Below are 21540 nucleotides of genomic sequence, written 5' to 3' on the forward strand. Positions count from 1 at the left end.
CCAAGCCCAGAAGGCTACATTGATTCTCCTCTTCTTCACTGAACCTCAAAGCCCTGACTTCAAAGCCTCAGTGTGACTTCAAAGAAAAATCTTTAGGCTTTATTGCTCCTCTTCACTGTGCAGACCTAAGTGTTAGAAGTTTCTTAGAGGCATCATAGCAACTGGACCTTGGGATTTCTGGTTTGATTAGGGAGGAGGATTTGAAGTTAGTATCCAGATAAGTAATGATTAGGCCCATATAGAAATTTCTAGTAAGTTCTGGAATTGTCTCTCATTCTAACTTCATTGACTTCTATATTGGAAAATGGCAACAATAGAGGGACTTCAATTTTGGTTAAAGTTGCAGCCATAGGGAGGAACCAGAGAACTACTCATATGGTAGAAGCTTGTTGAAAACGTGATTGTATTACATTGGATGTAGGATATGGCCAAGGCAGGAAATGCTGATATGAGGTATATGGGAAGCTTTATAAAAGGAAGTTGTAAGTAAAGAAAAATGAGCATCCTATTAACTGGGAAGATGGGTCAAATGACAGAGAAAGAAAGTCCTAGAAATGGAATCCTCCATGCAAGATAGCCAAAGACATATATGCACTCTAAATAAGGTACTCTAGACTGGAAGTATGTAGTTAAAGTCTCATTCGGCTGCATTGGATATAAGGGATGGCTATACAGCATGCTCTTTTTAGAGACTATTGTTGACTTTAGAAAGATAATCCACAAAATCATGAGGGTCAGAATGCCAAGTTTCCACCATCTTCAACTCTTTCAAGGGGAGCCAATGATCATCCTGACACATTCAGAGCATTTCCAAGATAACATCAGTGATTTCACATGTTTCAATGAGAAAGAGAAGGCAATATATATATATATATATATATATATATATATACACATATATATACATATACATATACATATACATATATATGTATATATATATGTATATATACACACATATACATATACATATATATGTATATATATGTATATATATATATATATACACCTGTACTTAGATGCATGTACATGCTTCAAGGGCAGGTTTTTCTGATTTGGGAGAGGCTCAGATGATTCAGAATCAGGGGATCCTTGTAAGAAGTCTACCGTGTTTAACATTTAATTAATTAATTAATTAATTATAATTTCTGTGTCTTTGAGAATCTACAAGTTATGCGGTCATTCACTGCTGTGACTAGAAATGGGTTGGGAGTAGCCATCCACACAGAACTGCCATTACAAAGTTCCATACTGGGAAGAATCACTTTAGCATTCATTGCACGTGAGTTACTACAGTGGTTGATATCTACCTCAATGCTCACTGCAGTTTTCATTACTAGAAACTTTGGTAATATTTCCTTCTAAATATTTTTTCCAGCTCTCTGCTTTAAGATTTTTTTATATTCGCATGATGCATTGGAATTCTTTTTATTTGCCTACCATATTGAAAAAGGGCATCTAGGAAGTGGTTCACTAGATGCACTTTCAACCTGTAGCTGCAGAAAGTTAGAACCATTGCTAGTTACTCTGTTGTCCTCTCTAAAGCAGCAGAAATGGTTCTGGAAAGTTGAGAAGAAATGCAGGGTCAGAAGATGGTGCATTTAGGAATGACTTAAAGGTTTCAAGCTTTCTCACCGGGATCTTGAATGTTTTGCAGGGCATTGCACTGCACTCCAAGTAGCAGAAATAGATCTTGAGTCCATGTTATTAGTACTAAAATAAAGTGTTCCAAGAGGGGCTAGAATTGTTCATATGAGATGAAGGGGAATGGCTGTTCTGTCCTCTTCAAATGTGGCATTATGTACTTTTAGGGTCTCAGTGATCCTAGGCTATGGAGTTTGTGTGGTTGTTAAAGCCACTGTCTTAGGCCAGCAATCTTGTCTTTCTTACTCTGGAGCACTGCACAGCATCTTCCAGAGTACATGCATAGTCTTAGTGCTATACGGTCACCTGAAGATTAACTAGTGTTAAAATACAAACGGTTAGCGGTTCTCCCTGTGAGTTTTCTTATAGATAGATACAACACACACAGGCTATCGTTAATTTGTAAAAAAGGTTAATGGGACACAGTTAAATATGAATTTATGTTACATCTGGTTTTAGACTTGGATTATTTGTGCCAAAACAGGACTATTTTTTTAAAAGGAAGTTATCTTACCATACATCTCTTTTCCTTAATTTAAAACAAATAAAGCAAGAAGAGATTTTAAAAACATATAATATATTGATGGTGACAGTAACAGTATAATTATATAATTGAAAAAAATCATACCTGTTAATGTGAAGCCACCTAAAAAAAGAAAAAGGGGAGAAATGTCATAATTTAATTTACATTACAGGTAACAAGTATTAGTGACACAAGACACTTGACAACCCAACTGAAAACTTGCCAAATTTATAATGAAGACGATTATGAAAAGGGCCAGTTATAACAGAATACATTCTTTTAAGACTATGCAGTTTAATGCATAATCAGTTCTTGTAGATACCCAAGGAATCACTGGCCCAATGGGATATCAATGATCTGGCCTCAACTAAAACGAGGGCGATGGCCTTAAATGAAAATCTGGCCAATCCATAGATAGAGATATAAATCCAAGTTACAGTATCATCTGATAGAAATGGGACATAGCCTAGAAGAAAGTGGAAAGGAGATGCAGGGGGATGGGATGCTTACCAAGCTCACTCAACAACAGGGCTGTGAAGGAAACAGACAGAGACAAACACAGAATAAGAAACCAGATGAATAATGAGAGAGGAATATCAGCAGAGAGAAATCCAGGCAGTTCTGACTAGAGTGGGGAAAACCATTGCTCATAAAAAGTGGTGCATCTCAAGGAAGGCATTGTTGGGAACATTTCCAAATAAATGACCTCAACAGGAATAGTTGTGTCTGATTGAAAAACAAACCACCTTGGATGTTCTCTCTATGTATCTCATAAGGTATTTCTCCCACAGTTGTTGACATATAATTCAGACAAAATATACTGAGAGTGTTGGAGATGCTAATCTTTGACTCAGTTTGGGGATGGGCTTCTTCAGTTAACATTGCCTGGGAGCTAATGAATCAAATGTTTGGAGGTGTTTAATGACTAAAGACCTCAGCTACCTTCCATGAAAACAGGTAAAAGTCCCTGGGAAAATGCCTTAATTTGCTCTCCTAGAAGGACATTTTTGCATTGGAAAATATTTTGACTCCTCCAAAATTGCTTATGTGTTTTAAATTCTCTAAAGCTAAGAGCCCTTAACTTGACATTTATTTGTATGCTTTTATCAGTCAGTAACTTCTATGCATAACTAAGCTAACTGGAAGCTTCTAGTGGATATGCAGCTCCATAGAAATGGACAGGTTTGGAATATGGGCCAATCTATAATGTACCTTTTTAGATTATATTCTTTCAATCCAATTGGGACCATAGCACTTTATTTTTAATAAAAGTGAACCTGGCTAAGCTGGTCAAGTTAAAGTCCTCTTGGGTTGTCTGCAGGAATATTCCAATTACTTGTTTTCAGCCCAGTATTCCCTGGAGTGGTAGTGTCCTCAGAGGGAACCTAGGAAAACAAGTCAGTATTTCATTTATGGTGAGAAGAATTCACTTGGCTGGTACAAAAACCAGGATAATGCTGCCAAGGCACTTTAATATGCTTGAACATGAGGGCATAGTTCACTAAAATGACACTCGAAAGAGCTGAATCCAAGATAGTCCTTGAGATAAGAAGACAGCTCTTTGGAGAAACACATTCAGATCCAAGTGCTTCTCCTGGATTCTAATGAGGCATCTTTGATCCCATCTTTGTAAGACATATTTTCTGATGTCTCTTTTCTTTCTGTTTACTGATGATGGGACTTACTGAATGAGCTGAATCAAAATGAGTTCCACGTGTCCCTTTCTCCATCACTCTAGATGCCAGTTTGTACTTAAGTTAGAGACATTAGAAAAGACAATTTTTTCCCCCCAGAGGTCAGTGAGTTTTCAGAATGTGAGGTCATGTGATCATTTCCTCAAATGCTGAGTTTACATAGGAATTGGTCATATGTATTGCATTTTTTTTCTTCCACACGTAAAATTTAAATATAATTCTCCTTCTTCCTTATTAAATAGAACGTATTTTAAACTAGGGAAGAGTAGAGAAGGTAATTGGCTTCTCTTTGCAAATATTTTCTAAAATTATGAGAACCAACCAAATGTAATTATGAAATTCTCAAAGAATTAACACAAGTGTTTAAAGTAATTTAGTTATAAGGATGTTACTATTCAAGTCCTCTTGTTACTATTTATACTAAAATTGTATTAATTCTATAAGTATTATAAGATTTTGGTGCATGGGTAAGATTAGTATAAGTCAGGGTTAAATATTTCCAAGGGCCACATCCTAGAGCTATGTAAAACTGAGCCCATACATATGACTGTGGTTTCATATGTATGGTACCTTATATGTTAGAGGCTCTTTAATTTTTTATTTTTTAATGAGATAGGGTCGTGTACGCTCAGGCTACCCTTGAACTTTCAGTCTTTCTGCTTTGACCTCCCAGATGCTCAAATCACAGGGGGATGGCCATGTCTAGCTTTATGTCTTCTTCTAAATGACATAATTGAATATATGGAAAACATTATCAAACTGAGTACATTAGCTTATTGACGATGTGACTCTTAAGGCTCCTTGCTCTTATTACTTGCTTTTTAAAACGCGGTGGCTGGACAGATTGGCACACACCTCTCAGAACTTTGGAGGTAGAGGCAGGAGGATTGGGAGTTCTAGATCATCTTCAGCTACATAGTAAGTTGGAAGCCAGGCTCAGCTACAAGAGACCCTGTCTCAAAAACCAAAAGCAAAGCAAAGCAAAACAAAACCCTTCTCAAACCAGATTCTCCACAGAAGCCTGCTTACTGAGCTCTCTGTAACTTTTTATATATTGCCATTAGATCCATGGACTCATGGTCTACCATGAACTTACAGGTCATTTTTCTTTTCTTTCTACTTCCATTGACAAGGTGCAATAGTTTTTACCACTAGCATTTTAAGGGTAAGTAAACCTTCACAGCCACATCTGTAAATAAGTCTGAAGTAGTGAAAAACAGAGCTCGTCTTTCTAGCCAGTCCCTTCTCAATCACAGAAACTCTTCTGGTATTTGTTAATATTTAGTACATCTGGTTGCAAACAAGGTTAGTCAGCCCTTCCTAAGGAAAATGGGCATTGCTTGGTGCACTCATGAGGGAAGGGAGATGACCCCGCTAAGCTTCAAAGGCAATGGAGTTTAGTACTCAGAGGCCAGGGAAGAGGAGAGAGTTAAGTGTGAGAGTAGGGAGACACGGAGAGGGAGAAGAGTACAATTTCTCGCTGACTTGTCTTTGTATACTCTCACACCTTTCATTCCTCTTCTTATCCATTTTGGTTCCTCAAGCACCAGGGAGAAACTGCACTCTTTCTCATATTCCTCACGGTCAAATATTCTAATGGTAATGATCTTCCTGTGGGGACACAAGACAAAGGCAAAACAAATGGTTGGAGTCACACGCTCATGCTCTAGATGTCCACCAAGCTGGATGTTATTGTGATGTTACAGAGGGAAAACTGGCAGCACATGACCTTCCAGGCATATGTAAAAGGGCATCTTGGGTGCTCTCCACTGGTCCCTATTGAGGTTTCTGTGTCCGTGGATCCTTACATAAATCCTTCTGCTTCTCCCGCAAGTACAAAAGCCGGTCTAGAATTTGGACATTGCATAATACTTCTGCCCATTTCCCCAGCTATGGACGCTTGAATGATTGTGTCCTAAACGAACCTTCAGACCTGCATGGAATGCGGTGGCCATAACTGGCTAATGGGGCTGCAGTTCTGGTCCACTGCTGCCATGGTGAGAGCTATGCCCTGTTACATAGTGGAAGCATGTGTGCATTGTAAGTCATGTTCTGAAGATGTGGGCATCCAGGGAGGCACAGGCCAGCCGAAGCTGTCGGGCTCAGCCCTGGAGCGGAAGCTGTCGGGCTCAGCCCTGGAGCAGCTCCCCCACCTTTCTTCTCACTCATCTCCACCAGACGGGGTTCTCCAATCTCAATGAAGAAGGTCTTGTTTTTCTCATACTCCTCATCATCGATTACCTTGACTGATATTGTTTTGCTGAAACAGAGAAGAATAGAAATTGACGAACAGGGGAAGAGGCAAGCAAAAGAACATAGGCAAGAAGAAGCAAGGTCAGAGAGGTCACTGAAAACACAGTTCCTTGCCCAGGGTCACAGAATTTACCTGGACAAAGTACAGTTCTCAGCGTTAATAAACTTGTCATCATCACGAGAAAGAAAAGCAGAAAAACAGATTATAATGGAAAAAGAAAAAATGTATATTAAAGTATTTAACTCTTGTCTTAGCTGAGTCCTGGAAGTCATTGCTTTAGAACAAATGAATAATAATAATAATAAAAAAATACAATAGGACCAGTGAGACGTGACAGTGGGTAAAGGCACTGGACACCCGCCCGATGACCTGAGTTCCATCCATGGAGACAGCTGGTAGAATGATAGAACTGATTTCAGTGAACTGTCCTCTGACCTTTACTCAGAGGTGACCTTTACGACAGTGTGCTTCCATACATGTGCGCGCACGTGCATGCACACACACACACACACACACACACACACACACACACACACTCAAATATAAGGAATAAAACATAATAAAATATTGAGAGATGTTATCCTAAGTGAGGGGTAATTTCCCCTTCTCTGTGTTTTACTTTATTTCCAAGAATAATATCTAATTTTTTTTGTTGAGTTTATAATATTATTAACTCATTACCCTCTTCCCTTTTCTTTCTCCAAACTCTCCTATATATCTCTTATTGCTTTATTTTCAAATTTATAGCCTCTTTTTTTATTAATTGCTACTATATATAACACATGTATATAAAATATATTTACATATATTATATATTCCTAAATATAGAAAGAGAACCTGATCAGTTTGTATAATGTTATTTTCATATAGAATTTTCAGGACTGAGCATGTGGTATTGGGTAACTAATTGAGTATTGGTATGTCCCCAAGCATAACATTTTTATTGTTTTATTAAAACAATGTGTATGTAAAAGCATTTCAGAAGAGAACCTAAAGTCTCTTCCCTTTCTCTCTTCAGTGTTTCAGAATCTAATTTATTTAAGTTCCATGGATTTTCATCTGTACCATAGCAGGAGGGTTTTCTTTTTTTTTCATTCCTAAAGATGGATACTGTGTCCTTAGAATGGTTGTTTCAGAGGAGGAGACGACTGCTGCAGCCATGATTTTTCATCCTTTGCCAAGCTAACTCTCATTAGCCACAGCATTTATACTACTTTCCAACTTCATAAATACATCAAGGAGGTTCACCGAGAATTCTTTCTGCCATCCAGCCCTCAGTAGTGTTTGCACTATGGTCCTGTGGCTGTGAATGATTGATGGGCAGACAAGACAAATGCAAATATTATGCAAATTCAAACTCCAGTAATGATACCAGACATAACTCGTGATGGATCTGAAAATAGATCCTTCTAATATTACCTCATAACTAATAAAGCTTTAGTGTGTTGTATATTACAACCTATTTAGAGCTCCCTAAATACTGATTTAACGAGACTTTTAAAAATAACATCAACCAAGAGAATATCTGACTAAAATTTTTGAAACGTAGGTTTGCATAGATAGAAAGTTTTATTCATGACATGGAAAATTTTAATTAAATTAATTCTTTAATTTAATTAAAAATTAATTTTATTTTCTGGGTCTTTTAGAACATCATAGACTGGTCTATAATCTTGCTTTTAGTTCATTGATCAAATCTCCCAAGTTTCACCTAGACAGTGGTTTTATAATGACTAGTTGTCATTTTATCGTAGCAGGAAGGAAGTTTGAAGAAATTTTGAAAATTTCCCAGGCCCTACATCCAAATGCTTACCTCTTCCTATCTAAAAGTGAGATAAAACGATTGGCTTTAGAGCCCCACATTGCCCTTAATTTCCTCAGCTAAAGAACATGCATGGCATCCCAGCGTCTCCCTCGCGAGAAGCTAGGGCTCAAAAGAGTGCATTTTCTTTGTGTCTCAAAGACTACTAGTACACAGGTGAATAATTAGACATGGCTAATATAACAATCATTTCCTCCAGTGCAGAAATTTCTAAAAGTATTAAGAGTATGACAAGCCCAAGTACATGTACAAACAGCTGCTGCCTAATTGTTAGGATACATTTCTAGATTTTATCAATTTACTCTCTCTCTCTCTTTCTTTCTTTCTCTCTCTCTCCCCTCCCTCTCTCTCTCTCTCTCTCTCTGTGTGTGTGTTGTGTGTTAAAAAAAAGATGACTTGACTAACCTGAGATATTTAGTTGTTAATTTTCATCTGAAAAAAAATCCAAAATACTATAAGAAACCCAAGAGGCCCTGTGATGGCTATTCCTGGTTGTCAACTTGACTACATCTGGAATAAACTACAAACCAGAAATGGAGGGACACAGCTGTGATCCAATGTTTTGGAAATGTATGTTCTATTTGAAAAATAGAAAGTAGCTGCTACTTTACATTAGATCAAATTTACCATTCAAACTTCACCAAAAGTCTCCTTTTTTTTTTTTTTTTGACTTAAAAAAAACTTATGCTCCTTAGGTATTAATTTTTATTTTATATTCTTGTGCTCTTAAACTGTCATTGCATAGCTGTGCCAGAAAACAAGCGATGACAAGTCAGGTTGCAATGGTCTTCCTTTTTATTATATAACATACACAATATTCCCAGACCACAGTTCCTCACAGATACTGTTGGACTAAAGAAGTAAAGAAAGCCTTGTTCATACGGTTGGGGTAGCCTTTTGAGTGAGTTGGTGTATAGGAAAATTACTGATTTTTTTATTCAGTAACCAAAAAAAAAAAAAAAAATCACCTGCTGACACATTCTCACTTTTCACTGCACAATGACAATGTTTTCTCTTTCTTACTGTGTGCTAGTTAGCCTTAATTGTCAACTTGATGCAGTCTCAAACCACATGGGAAGACAGTGTCAATTGCAGAATCACCCACAGCAGGTTGGACTGTGTGCATATCTGTGGCAAATAGTCTTAATTGATAACTAAGATGGAAAAATCCATCTTCAACTTGGATGGTACCGTGCCATGGGCTGGGTACTGAATTATTCAAAAGAAGTGAAAGCTAGCTGCAAGCTGGGAAGCAGGTAGTGTGGGTACATTTCTTCCTCTGTTCTGGATTGTAGGTGTGATCGGATTAGCTGCTTAGCTTCCTACCTCAACTTTCCTGCAACAGTGGGGTGTAGCTTGGAATTTTAAGGCAAAACAAACCCTTCCTTCCTTATGCTACTTTTAGTCAGTATACGTTATCACAGCAACAGGAATGAATCTAGAACCCATTGTAATAGGTTTACTTTCTAGACCCCAAGAAAATAGTTATAGTAGCCCATAAAGCTTGTTTATAGTTGAAACAAGCACTTGCAACATATCATTGGAGCATCAATATTTACCATGATCAGATGTGGTTCTTTTGAAAATATTTCACCATTTGGTAATTGTGATATGAAAAAAAGAAACATGACAAAGAAGAAAAATATCCATAAATGACTTTATAAAGACACACCTATAATAGATTTGCATAACAGCATATCATTTCAAAATCACTAGAAACAGAATCAATAATGCCCTTGGCATGAGAAGCCATTAAATTGTATATTGATTTACCTTCTCTAGTACAGTAAAACTATTAATAGGAGATGTGGTTCATAAAGGCCATTTCAGTCCATCTAAAGTAGCAGGATGAAGTCAGCCCTGAGTTAATTCTCTAAATCAAGACAGACAAAGTCAGGAGCCATTGTTTGCCCTATTTGCCTTTTACTTCAGAACAGAAAGATGGTGGTGGTGAAATTATCCAAAGTCAACGGGATACACCATGACAAACATGCAACTCAACTGTCTTTTCTCACTTACAGAGCCCAAGCCTTGAAGATCAAGCTGTCATTTTATCCACCATGGAGCATGCTGCCCAAGCTGGGCATGGTCTGGTGACAACTGAACCTAGACTTCCTGGATAATCACTGGAAGCATGCTTTTGCTTCCCAGGGTTTACCAGTAGAAATGGAGTCTCAAGGATGGCAAAGTTGTGAAGTCATCAAAACTTTATCCTAGGCACTGTACCTCACTGAGATCACAGATGCATCCTGGCCTTTCTGCTTTGTTTACTGATAGGAGGCTGTCAGGTGTGTTTATCTTTTTTTTTTTTAAATTGACAGCTTGACAAAAATCAAGCTTGAAAGAATTAGATAAACATAGTCCTTTTATCAAGCATAACTCGCACATTATTTCACTGATGGGGGACTAATAGAAAAACAAATAAATACTTTGCTATTTTCAACAACCATGATTATTATAAATACAGAGAAAAGGACTCACTTGATCTTTTCCATTGTGAACTACAAAAATTTCATTTTCTAGAAATTAATAAAACAGTTAAAAATCTTATGATAGCAATAAAATATTTCTCAACAGGGCCAAAATGTTTATAGACAGTATTTTTATTTTTCTTCTAAAGAAAAAGTTAAGAAAGAAGTTATTTAATAGAAAATGCAGATCATTCCTTCTGATCTAGGAGGTGACCTTCATGTGTTCACAGTGAGCCAATACCCATGTTCCCCTTCTCAGTCTCTCTCCTCTGAGGGGCTCAAAGGACCCAATGCCTTCAAACAGACTGCCAAGGAGTCTGGTGGCAAGTCATTGATGAAGGAAAGAAAGTCATGGCTTTGTTAGTGGTGGCTGAGACAGAAAATCTCTTCAAAGTATACTTCAGTCTTTGTTAAGCCAGAGTGTTATCCCTACCTTCCTCTTCCTCTTCCTCCTCTTCCTCCTCCTCCTCTTCCTCCGCCTCTTCTTTAAAAAAATATTTAAATCTACCTTGTCTTTGTGTGGTTTTTCGTTCCTTGATCTGTACTTGGTATGAGATGACAAGAACAAACTGGAGAGGGGGCAGTACTCCTTTCACAGATTTAGTTGCTTCTGTAGCTTTTTCTTTAAGAGTTGCCCTCATTTTAGGTATATACAGAGGCCAGTAGGCTGAGGTATAGCTTATTTTTTAATCCAAAGATCTTCCTGATATCCCCAGAAATAATTCTTACTACCTATAGTTTTCACAGAAAATGAGACTCAGAGAAGTTAGTGGCGTCCAATCTTTACCTGTGTATTTTCCTGAACTGGCTTCAATGACCACACCTTTAAATTATTTCACCTACTGCCAACCACCAGGTCCCACATTCAACTATTCAAATATTTATAACCATATTATGTGATTAAGATCATTACTTTAGATTAATATGCAGACTTATTATTTCATCTTTTTATTCATAAAGATATCTTACATGAACAAGGATAGAATTTTATTTCTATTTTATAAAAGGAATACAGGAAATGGTCTAGTCTCTGATGGTTGCCTTGCAAAGTTATTATCTTCTGGGAGATAAAGTTTTAATTGGAAAATATCATATAAACACATGGGGCTTCACCAAAACTGTGGACTAAGTACCCAAAGAGTAGGCTCAGCCTCATTCCAAACCACCAAAATTAGCTCTACGCTTTCACATTTCCAGATGATTCCTATGCATGGTGAAGTCCAAGAAGACTTGATAAAAAAAAAAAAAAAGATAAGTGGACTCTTAAATTGGATTGGCGTGTTCAGATCTCCCAGGATGTTGGAACCATCAAGGAGCATGATGAACTGTCAACCTCCGTTTTCCTTTACGATTAGCTAAACAAACTCTTCATGTGTGAACACCCACTACAAACTTAGTTTTAAAAGATGTTCCAGATGATTCTAATACTTGACCAGGGCTGAAACTATCTAATGGCCAGCTAGAATGTGTGTCCTGGTGTCTAAAAGGCTACAATGAAAAGTGGTCATTGAAATCACCCATTATTCGTCTGGTATTAACTGTGTCTTTAATTTCAGGAGTACACCCTTTTAATAAAATTAGGTGCATTAAAATTTGGTACGTATGGGATATATGGAACTATGAGAAAGTCTCAGACTGATCTAATGAGCAGTCTGGGCTGAAACACAACACAGAAGAATTGTGGGTTCTGTCTTTCACTGAATTATGTGGTGTTCTTGAGAATTTCCTCTCAGGAAATGCTAATATCACCAGGAAACCTCAGTAACACAGGTGAGAAAATCCTGGTAGCATCCAGGCAGTGGTGGGTGCTTACACTCATGCAGACTCATTTCCCTCTCAACAATAGATTACAACTCTGTGCTGTGCTTCATGCAACAGTGGTTGCCACAAAGTATAAACTAAGGTGTCAATTGCACTGGAGATATTACGGTTTCCTCTCTCTTCCTGAATCCCCAGAAAGCCTATAACTCTTGTTAGCAAGAAACCTATGGCTGGGACTGGGACTTTACACACATGAGGATTCTGTATACAGACATAGTCCTGTCCTTGGACTGACCACAAAGATCTCTGCAGCTTCTCAAATGACAAAGCCATGTCCATTTTCTTAGGTGAGTTTGAAAATTGATCTGAAGTATATCTGAATTGAGTCTTCAGGAGAGTCCCACAACTCAAAAAGATAAGGAGATTAAGCAAAAACGGGAGAAGAATCTGAATAGGTATTCCATAGAAGAAGATAAACAAATGTCCAATAAATACAAGGTTAGCCACCAGGGAAGTACAAGTACAACTTGTATTGAGATACCAAGTCTCATTGGGATGGCTGTAATGAGAGCCACAACTGATAATGTGTTATGTGGGAACATGCAAAAGTTAGGACCTTTATAAACAACCAGTGGAAATGCAAAATAGTTCAGTGAGCTGTTTGGAAAAGTCTTTGGGAGTTTAAAAAGAGTCACCATAGGACCAATAATCTACTTCTAGATTTCTTCTAGGCAAAGAAAATAAAAACTGGGAACAACCAAGTACTTATCAGGATGGTGGAGGGATGGGTTGGAAACAAAACAAAGCAAAACAAAACACCAGGATCTACTTACACAACAGAATATTACTTGGCAATGTAAAGGGAGTATTGATATATACTACAGCATAGAAAAATTTGAGAAGAATATATTCAGTGGAAGAACCCAGGCACCAAAGCACAAAAGATGGCAGACTATATAATTCTCTCTCTTCTCTCTCTCCTCTTCCTCTTCCTCTCCCTCTCCCTCCTTCCCTCCCTTCCTCCCTCCCTTCCTTCCCCTCCCTGCCTCCCTCTCTCTTTTCCTCTCTCCCTCCCTCTCTCTTTCCCTCTCCCCTCTTCTCTTTCTCTTTCTTTCTCTCCAGAATGAGAAAAGGCAGAGACTCTATCAGTGGTTGTCTAGAATAGGGGGTAAATATGGGGGGTTACATTATGGATAGTTTCATGATTTTATATCAGTGATGCTTGCAAATTTCGAGGACATACTAAATCCACTGAATTGCTTATTTTACATTGATTTGCTTCAGAGGTCTCTGAGGTCTCTGAGGTTTACCTCAAAGAGCCAGTGCTGGGAAAAATAAAACCTTTTAATTTTACAATATATCAGTCTTCACAAAAGGCTGTTTCCTTGGGTGAGAACCTGTAAGACTGTTTAGCGTTTTTTGGTGAAGACTCAAATTCTGTGAGCATTGCCAAGAAGACGCTGGGGTGCTGCATGCCAGGAGACAGAGCAAGCCATTTACATCAAGGCCAAGTACTTGTGCTATGTTTGTCAGCTCCATTTCTCAACCCAGGCCTCTCAGCATCTTCACAGAGACCTGCCTGCTTCCTCCAGCATCAAGGGCTGCCTGCTTTCTTTGACATACTAAGCGTTTTCTGGTGGCTGTTGCCTTGAGCCTGGCTTCCTGAGCTCATTTCTTTACCCAGAAGTTTGAAGAATTATGAAAGCACCAGAAGCAGCACTTCCTTCACAGCATGTATTTAGAAGGGAAAGAAATAGCTCTAATCATAAGATATGTCTGCCCACTTCTAGAGGTGCCCGTGTGATGCTCTCCCTCACCAGGGCGCTCTCCAGCTCCTTTGTTGGCATCCATTTCCTTCTCAGGAGGAGCCATATGCTTGCCCCGCATAGCTTCAATTCCTGTAAAACTTTAAACCTTTCCCCTCACCTTTCAGAAATGGTTGGTGAGTCGCTCGTTGATTTGGGCTTAGAGAAAGAAGATGAAACTCAGAGAGTCTTGACTAGGTTTTTGTCATTTTTTTTTTTTTGTTAAGAGATCTAAAATTGTTTCTCCCTTATAAACATCCCAGAAATAAACAGGTTTCTATTCTTATTCCTTCTATAATACTTTTACATTATTAGTAGTAGGCTGGGAAGAAACTTTAGGGATATATTCACCAGAGAATTTGCTTCATACTCCATGCTAACACCTTGATAGAAAACGCAACCATGATCTCATCTAGTTGTTTGAAATGGCAAGAGTATGGAAAAGAAGCTCTCGTGACTGCGTTCCTCACTAGGCTCTAACACTTTCTGGTTCAGCTAATTGGGCAGGCTCTACCTGGCCTCTTTCTAAATATCAAAGCCGTAATTTATTAAATGAGATAAACATGCATCACATCACAACTATTATGCACGTTTGCAGTGCTGCAATGATCAATGAGTGTCACTGCTCACAACGTGTGGCTGATGGTACTTCACAGGCTGTCACAAGATCAAATAGTATAGAAGATGCAAAAGTATTCTGTAAAGAATAATGAACATTAGGTTCTTCTTATTAGCTGAAAATTATGGCTGGGGCTGAAACTCAGTGGTAGAGGAGTTGATAGCTGTAAAGTACTGGCAGTGTTTACAGCTCTTCTTTGCTTGTTTGCACAGTCACCGAAGGTGGTATGTGGAAAATGGAGGGCATTGAAGTCAGGGAATATTCAATGGAGTAGATTGGAGTCCCTGCAAATCCATTCTCAGCTACAGCTCTGGGCTTCATCCTATATTGATGTAGCCAAGTGCAGGACCCTGAGCTCAAAGAAGGAGGATGAGGCCACTATGCTTAGCCTCACAGCTCCAACTCTGCCTGGTACCCACCCAGTCACCACCAGCTGCAAGTCAGAGGGTCTGAGGTCTCCCTGGAGCTCCTGTGATAAACAGGAGTCTGACACATAGTGAAGGTCTGTCATTCAAATCGACTCAGAGGACAAGAGTTTATCCTCAAGTAGCTAAATCTAAGTGATTCTCCAGAGAGACTGTCCTCTGCACCCTGATCTCCTGACTTTTCGGGTGGCAATCAGAATTATTGCTGCAACCAAAGGAGGGAGAAAGAGCTAAAATCCCCCTGCTCCAGGGAGACTAGAGGAATGTCTAAGAATATTGGAGTATGTGTTTTCCAGAATAACTTGCTCTGTTTTATTTTCTTGTGTTTACTTTTTAACCTGAATGGCAAGTACCTAAATTTTTTAAAAATAGTAACAAAGATAATGTATGTTTGGTTTCTTGCTTTTTAAGCACTTAGTTATAAACATTAGTCTCAGAAGATATAGCCAAAATCTTAAATCACATCTATAATCACAGAAATCTGGGGGTGGAGGCAGGAGGATGGACGTAGGTGCCAGCCTGGGCTACACGGCCAAGGGCAGGCCAAGTGGGCTACAAGACAAATCTTTGGCCCTAAGACAAATGAAACAAAATAAAAACAAATGGTGACAATCAAATCCTTTCTGAAAACACGGATGCCAGTGAGAAATCCAGAAGCTTCCCTTCTCAAAACAAGAGAAAGAGAAACAAAGGAAAGAGAACCTATGAGTTTCTTTCCATTCTCTGGAAATAGGACTGATGATTTCAAGAGATGCCGCAGGGTGCAAGATCACTGCTCCAGTAAGTACTGTGCCAGATGTTCTAATACCTTCGAAAGTTCTGATCTAATTTCACAGGCTACCAACAAAACTACAGCAGCAAAGGCTACTAAGAAAAAGAGACAAGAGTATCCCAGAGACTGACCACAACTCTATGATATTTACATATTAACCTAATGATTAACTCACTCAACGAAGTCAGTCTTAAGGGGCATAAACATATAAGGAGCCAGGAATTGCTGTTTAAAGCTGCACACTGAGACAACTCTCCATTCAGCGAAAAATAAAACAGATTACATATCAGATACAATGGCTGGCCATGATGGTGAGAATTTGTCAAAATAGACCCTGATCTATTTTTATTGTTTAATAAATTTCTATTGTAGAAATGTATGAGAGAGTCACACTTCTAACACTGTGATGAAGGATTTCAGCAACTTAAAATTTAAGATGCAACTTAATGATGAAGTCCTGTCTTGGCATGTGCAAAGCTCTGGCTTCAAACTTCAGAAACTTCACCTGCTGCCTGACACAGCATTCTCTAATTTGTTCTCAAGACTACATAGATTTCTATAATATGTCAGTCATACTTGAACATAGCCTTTCTAGAATACATTATTTCAATGATACCTCAGTACCGAAGCTGATGTTAAGAGTGCCATGGCAAGCTGGTCATTGCAGTACATGCCTGAAACCCCAGAACCTGGAAGGCTGAGCCCAACAGATTGTGAGTTTGAAGCCACCAGGTAGACATAGGAAAACTGTCAGAGAGTAGGGATGATGAAGGGATGAAGAATATCCTTTCTTCACCAAATAATAAGTGTCTTAGGTACAAGTTTAGAGACTTTTATCAGCCCCTCAATTTCAATCTGGCATTGTCTTCTATAAGAACTTAGAAAAAAATGTAATTGAGAAGGCTTCACCACAAGGATGCTTCCTCATGCTTTTTCAAAAGCCCTCTTCATCTTAAGCATTTGAATTCTCCCATGTTGGCTTTAGGGTTTTCCCAGAGATCATTGGTGTCTTCAGATGTTATTTCTTTTACATATATGTATTGGACGGTTTTGAGTTGTCATAGAGGATGGAACCTCAGTTGAAGAAATGCCTCCAAGAGAGCTATAAAGCCTTTCTCAATTAGTGATCAATGGGGAAGATCTTGGGTTCTATAAGAAGGCAGGCTGGGCAAACTGGGAGACGTAAGCTAGCCAGTGAGCAGTGCCCTTCCAAGATCCTGCTTTGTTTGAGTTCCTGACTTCCTTCAGTCATGAACAGCAATTTGGAAACTGGAATAGAATGTGGAAGTATAAGCCGAATAAACCTTTTCTTCTCCACAGCAATAGAAACCCTTAGACGCTCATGCGTGTGTGTGTGTGTGTGTGTGTGTGTGTGTGTGTGTGTGTGTGTGTATTCTCTCAATATATATATTCTCTCAAAGTAGAGAGTTTCTGGGGGGGGGACAATGAAAGGTTTACACTGTTGGAATGTTGTAGCCACAGGAACCTGCCAAAAATCTCCATCAGAGGAGCCTAATTTGAGGTTATCAGGAGATAAACTAGGCTTTCTTAGGTCTTTAAATCCATATTGTTTCTTTCTTTTGTTTTCTCCCTTCCCATTTTCCTAGCCACAAACTGCACAGCAGCAAACTAACCCATGTGCTATGCTCACACAAAATACACTTAGAGACAGACACCAAATACTTTCTTGAAAATAGCTAGAATAAGCCAGTAAGTAGTGAAGTGATACTGATGTTTAAATTCCACTGTATTGTCCATCTTTTTTGAGATGAGATTTCTCATTGGCCTGAAACTGGTGAAACCGGCAGGCTGGCCAGTGAACCCTGGGAATCCACCTGTGTTCAATTCAGCAGTTCTGGGACTACAAGTGTGCACCACATGCCCAGCCTTTTCTAATGTGGGTTTATGGGATGGAACTCAGGTCCTTGGGCATCAAGATAGGTGCTTTTCCTACTAAGAAACCTCCCAGCCCTATGACTAATATTTGATGGCTACCTTACACTAAATTAGGCATTCCATATTTCTGTCTCTAGATGTACACATATGGATTTTAATTCTGTATTTCCTAATGGAGACCCCTGGCTTACAAAAAGTTAAATAACAAATCCACTGACCAGCAATTGTGGCATAATGTTGGAAGGTCAGGTGGGGTTCAGTTTTACCTATAGCTAAGGAGTCTTTTAAGAAGTTCCTTGGTGAATTTAAGTTGTTCTAATGTTATTTTTCCCATGAGTTAATGGGACCATGACTCAGAGCACCTCTGCAGTATTTCTAGGTAATATGATCTAAGACGCATTTTCAGGGGTAAGACTCATGTGGTAGAGTTATTGCTTCCATTTCCTGCCTGTGCTCCCATTAGAGTCTCTACTCTTCAGTCTCAAGCTCCAGTGCTGTAAGATGAGCACACTAATAGAATCTATCCTATCTGACCACGTCACACACTGGGGCTGGGACTTCTCAGGTACCGCATAATTATGACAGGTGTCCATGGTGCCTCCTGGATGATATTTTGTCAAGTGAGAAATCAGGCCTTTCAGAATGGGACTGTCTGTGCCTAGTGCAAATGACTTCCTCACCTACAGAAATGTATTTTACCATAAGGTTGTAGAAAAGGTAAGAGGGGCCAAGGAGAAAAGCAGAGCAGGGCTGGATACATTGTAAGCACCCATAACACTACAGAGAATAAAGAGCTAAGAGAACAGACACTAAGAATTTTGGGAGAGGCCTTTGCTAAGGTCAGTAGAAATCAATGAAAGACATCTTTGTTTTCTCAAATCAGATTTTCAGTTGATCTTTTTGGCTATCTTTCCCTAAAAACAAACAAACAAACAAACAAACAAATAACCAGACAGACAGACAGACAAACAAACCCTAATCTTGCACTTGAGAGACTCCTATCTTTGCTTATGTAAAACACCATAAGCTGCCAGTGAACCTGTAGTTTTATTCTTTCCAAGTTCCTTCTTGTTAAACACAATCACAACACTGTATATGGCTTCAAGATAATGTGTGTTCTTTTTCTTAAAGCATCCTGCTTATCTAGATAAGTGCCCGTTCATTGTTAAGAATACACAAATAGACAATGAAAAAAAAATTAGTAACATCCTGGCTGTTGGGAATCATGGGCAGCAATTCTACTGTATCTCAGGCTGTGTCCGTTTAATGGTTAATGGATCAAGGGGGTCCGTGATATCTGTTTGAGAATGTTTTGCTCCTAATGAACTGCAGAAAAACCGTAAGCATGTATTTATTTATGGACAAGCTACTTGGCATTAGCTCTTCCAGAGGTGATTATTTTCCTTTTGCTTTTCAATCCCTGGACCCTCCTCTGACATTTACAATGGATGGTGACCTACCTTCTTCAGCTCCCTTTACTCCATTGGTCTTTTTATGGATGTTCTTGTCTAAATTTTGCCATTTGGAAACTTTGTGTGTCCTCATGTGAGAGGAGATGTCCTCTCCTTGGTTACTACTAACCTTTTTGGTTTATTTTTCTGGGAAGATTTTTCAGGATTAAGTTGCCAATGTTATCTTCCCAGAAGGCCCTGCTGGCTGCCCCACCACACCTCAAGTTTGCTTTCTTTTTCTCTAATTCGCGTGCTCTGCCAATGCCCAGTGCCTGCATCTAAGCAGCAGTCTCCAGGTTGTCGTCACCACAGCATTAGGTATTTCCGCTCAGAGTCAGTCCCTGTCTTTTTGAATGCTTCCTTTTCTAATCTAGAAGGAAAACAAAATCTCCCAGTCCTTATCACGACAATGTCTTTGTTAACCTCTCATGACAGAGAGGAGCAAATTGAAATGTAATGAAATCCGCCAACAGCGCAAAACTAGTGGATTCCCGAATCAATATTAAAATGCATCTCCAGATTCTATCTAGTTCCATGTTGGGTATTTGATTACTTTGGCATACCCCAGGTTCTTCCTTTTTGCTTACTGACATCTACTTTACCACTGTATCTTTTCTGATTCTCCTTTGTAAAATTAAATACAGGGTGATGCTAACTTCAGAAGGAACCACAAGTGTGTAACATTGTTCCTGTAACTCATTTCATTTTTCCACATTGTTCATCACGCCGAGGGGCACTTTATAAATTTAATGGCTCATACATTGGAACATTGGGCTTCCTTTGCTATGGATGACTATATAGACTCAAGGCCTAGACAGTCTTTGACCTCCAAAAAGTGTGCAACATCTACAAACATAACAAATGAAGAGACAAGGTCAAATATTAAACCTTCAAAACCAAACTTCGATCATATCAGGATCTCCTCATCCTAGAATATGTTCTTAGTACTACTTTCTTCTTTTGTTGAGTTGGGTCCCAGTGTGGCAGCTCCTATCGACCACTGAGAAAGGAAACCCGATAACCATCTGTTTTCATGTAGTAGGAATGGGTAGTGACTGTGTATTTGTATATAACTGACTCTGAGTGTAACACTTAGAAAACACCTTTCTATTTTTAAAGAGGCCTTATTTTTCTTAATTGAAAAGGAGTAATTATGGAAGGACTTGGTTTTGTGTCTTAGGATACTGAGTTGCATGTTTCTATGGAGAAGTAAGCCTCCCGAGTAGCTGATGACAATAGAGAAGAATTAAAACCCACATCAATTATGGATCTGAATGATTGGCAACAAAGTATCAAGTGCCTCAGTATGACCCATGCTTTGTGCTATTGTCTCTGACTGTGCAAAACCAACTGGCACACTGTGGATTCTACTGAACTTTCCAGCACAGCACCTATGTGGCTTTTAAACTCTTTCCGGGCATTCCCTCAGTCTAAACCCCACCTAATGGTTATCATTTCCAAAACCATTGCTTTTTATACGAGGGAGCTGGGGCGCTTTATAGGTAAGACAAAATTAGCAAGGAAACAATTTAACTGTTCAATGATACAAGCAATTTGGAGCTTAAAATCAAAATTAGCAAAATCGGAATGGACTTCATGGGCTTTGAAGTGAAAACATGGTTTGCTTTTTTTTCCCCTCCTTTATGTTCCTTGCTCTAATGGAAGTTTTTTTCCAGTTAAGCTTTATAGACTCACAGCTGGCTTACAGAATGCAAATAATGGCCCTTTTTAATAAAACCGAACCACTGAACCAAACGTGGTAAGAAGGTAGTTGGTAAGAAGTTTGTCAATTAGTTATAGACTTCTTTCTGATGTGGTTACATTTAAAATACACAGTGTTAAGAGGAACTTTGTAAGTTCATTTTATTATGGCATGTATAGTTGGCTAAGAGTTCAGAAAACATATCTTCATTGTCATTTCAGTATTTGGGTTATATTGCAAATTTTATAGGAAGCCTGCATTTTTTTTTTTCTTCAGAGTATTGTGTGGGTGGAGCAGACACCTGCACCTGGATTTGTAGCTTTCAGCAGCCTGACCTTATCTTGTCACTTTCTCTAAATTTCAATTTCATCAAAAATGAAAGGAAGAGAAAAAGGATACAACCCACAAGCTTAATATTTGAAAATGGGGTACAGAGCTAAACAATGAATTCTCAACTGAAGAAACTTGAGTGGTCGAAAAGCACCTAAAGAAATGCTCAACATCCATAGTCATCAGGGAAATGCAAATCAAACAACCCTGAGATTCCACCTCACACCAGTCAGAATGGCTAAAATCAAAAACTTATATGACAGCAGATACTGGCAAGGATGTAGAGAAAGAGGAACATTCCTCCATTGTTGGTGGGATTTCAAGCTGGTACAACCACTCTGGAAATCAGTCTGGCGGTTCCTCAGAAAATT

At 38.8% G+C, this 21540-nt stretch overlaps 1 protein-coding gene across 28 annotated transcripts in view; it reads right to left on the reverse strand.

The window, feature by feature from the left end:
• Window positions 1–21540, reverse strand: part of Slc8a1 (solute carrier family 8 member A1) — a 286639-nt gene that overhangs the window by 58699 nt on the left and 206400 nt on the right. For 6 of the 28 annotated variants that reach the window (XM_076942360.1, XM_076942369.1, XM_076942366.1 and 3 more), the window contains exons 3-4: window positions 6015–6121; window positions 2273–2290 (exon numbers count right to left, since the gene is read on the reverse strand). In XM_076942360.1, coding sequence (XP_076798475.1) covers window positions 2273–2290; window positions 6015–6121 — 125 coding nt within the window. Of the gene's footprint in view, window positions 1–2158; window positions 2174–2272; window positions 2291–2677; window positions 2699–5368; window positions 5473–6014; window positions 6122–21540 lie in introns of all 28 variants that reach the window. The other 22 variants (XM_076942362.1, XM_076942370.1, XM_034514254.2 and 19 more) reach the window with 6 other exon arrangements.

This window comes from Arvicanthis niloticus, chromosome 11, assembly GCF_011762505.2.
Source record: "Arvicanthis niloticus isolate mArvNil1 chromosome 11, mArvNil1.pat.X, whole genome shotgun sequence".
Lineage (NCBI taxonomy): Eukaryota > Metazoa > Chordata > Mammalia > Rodentia > Muridae > Arvicanthis > Arvicanthis niloticus.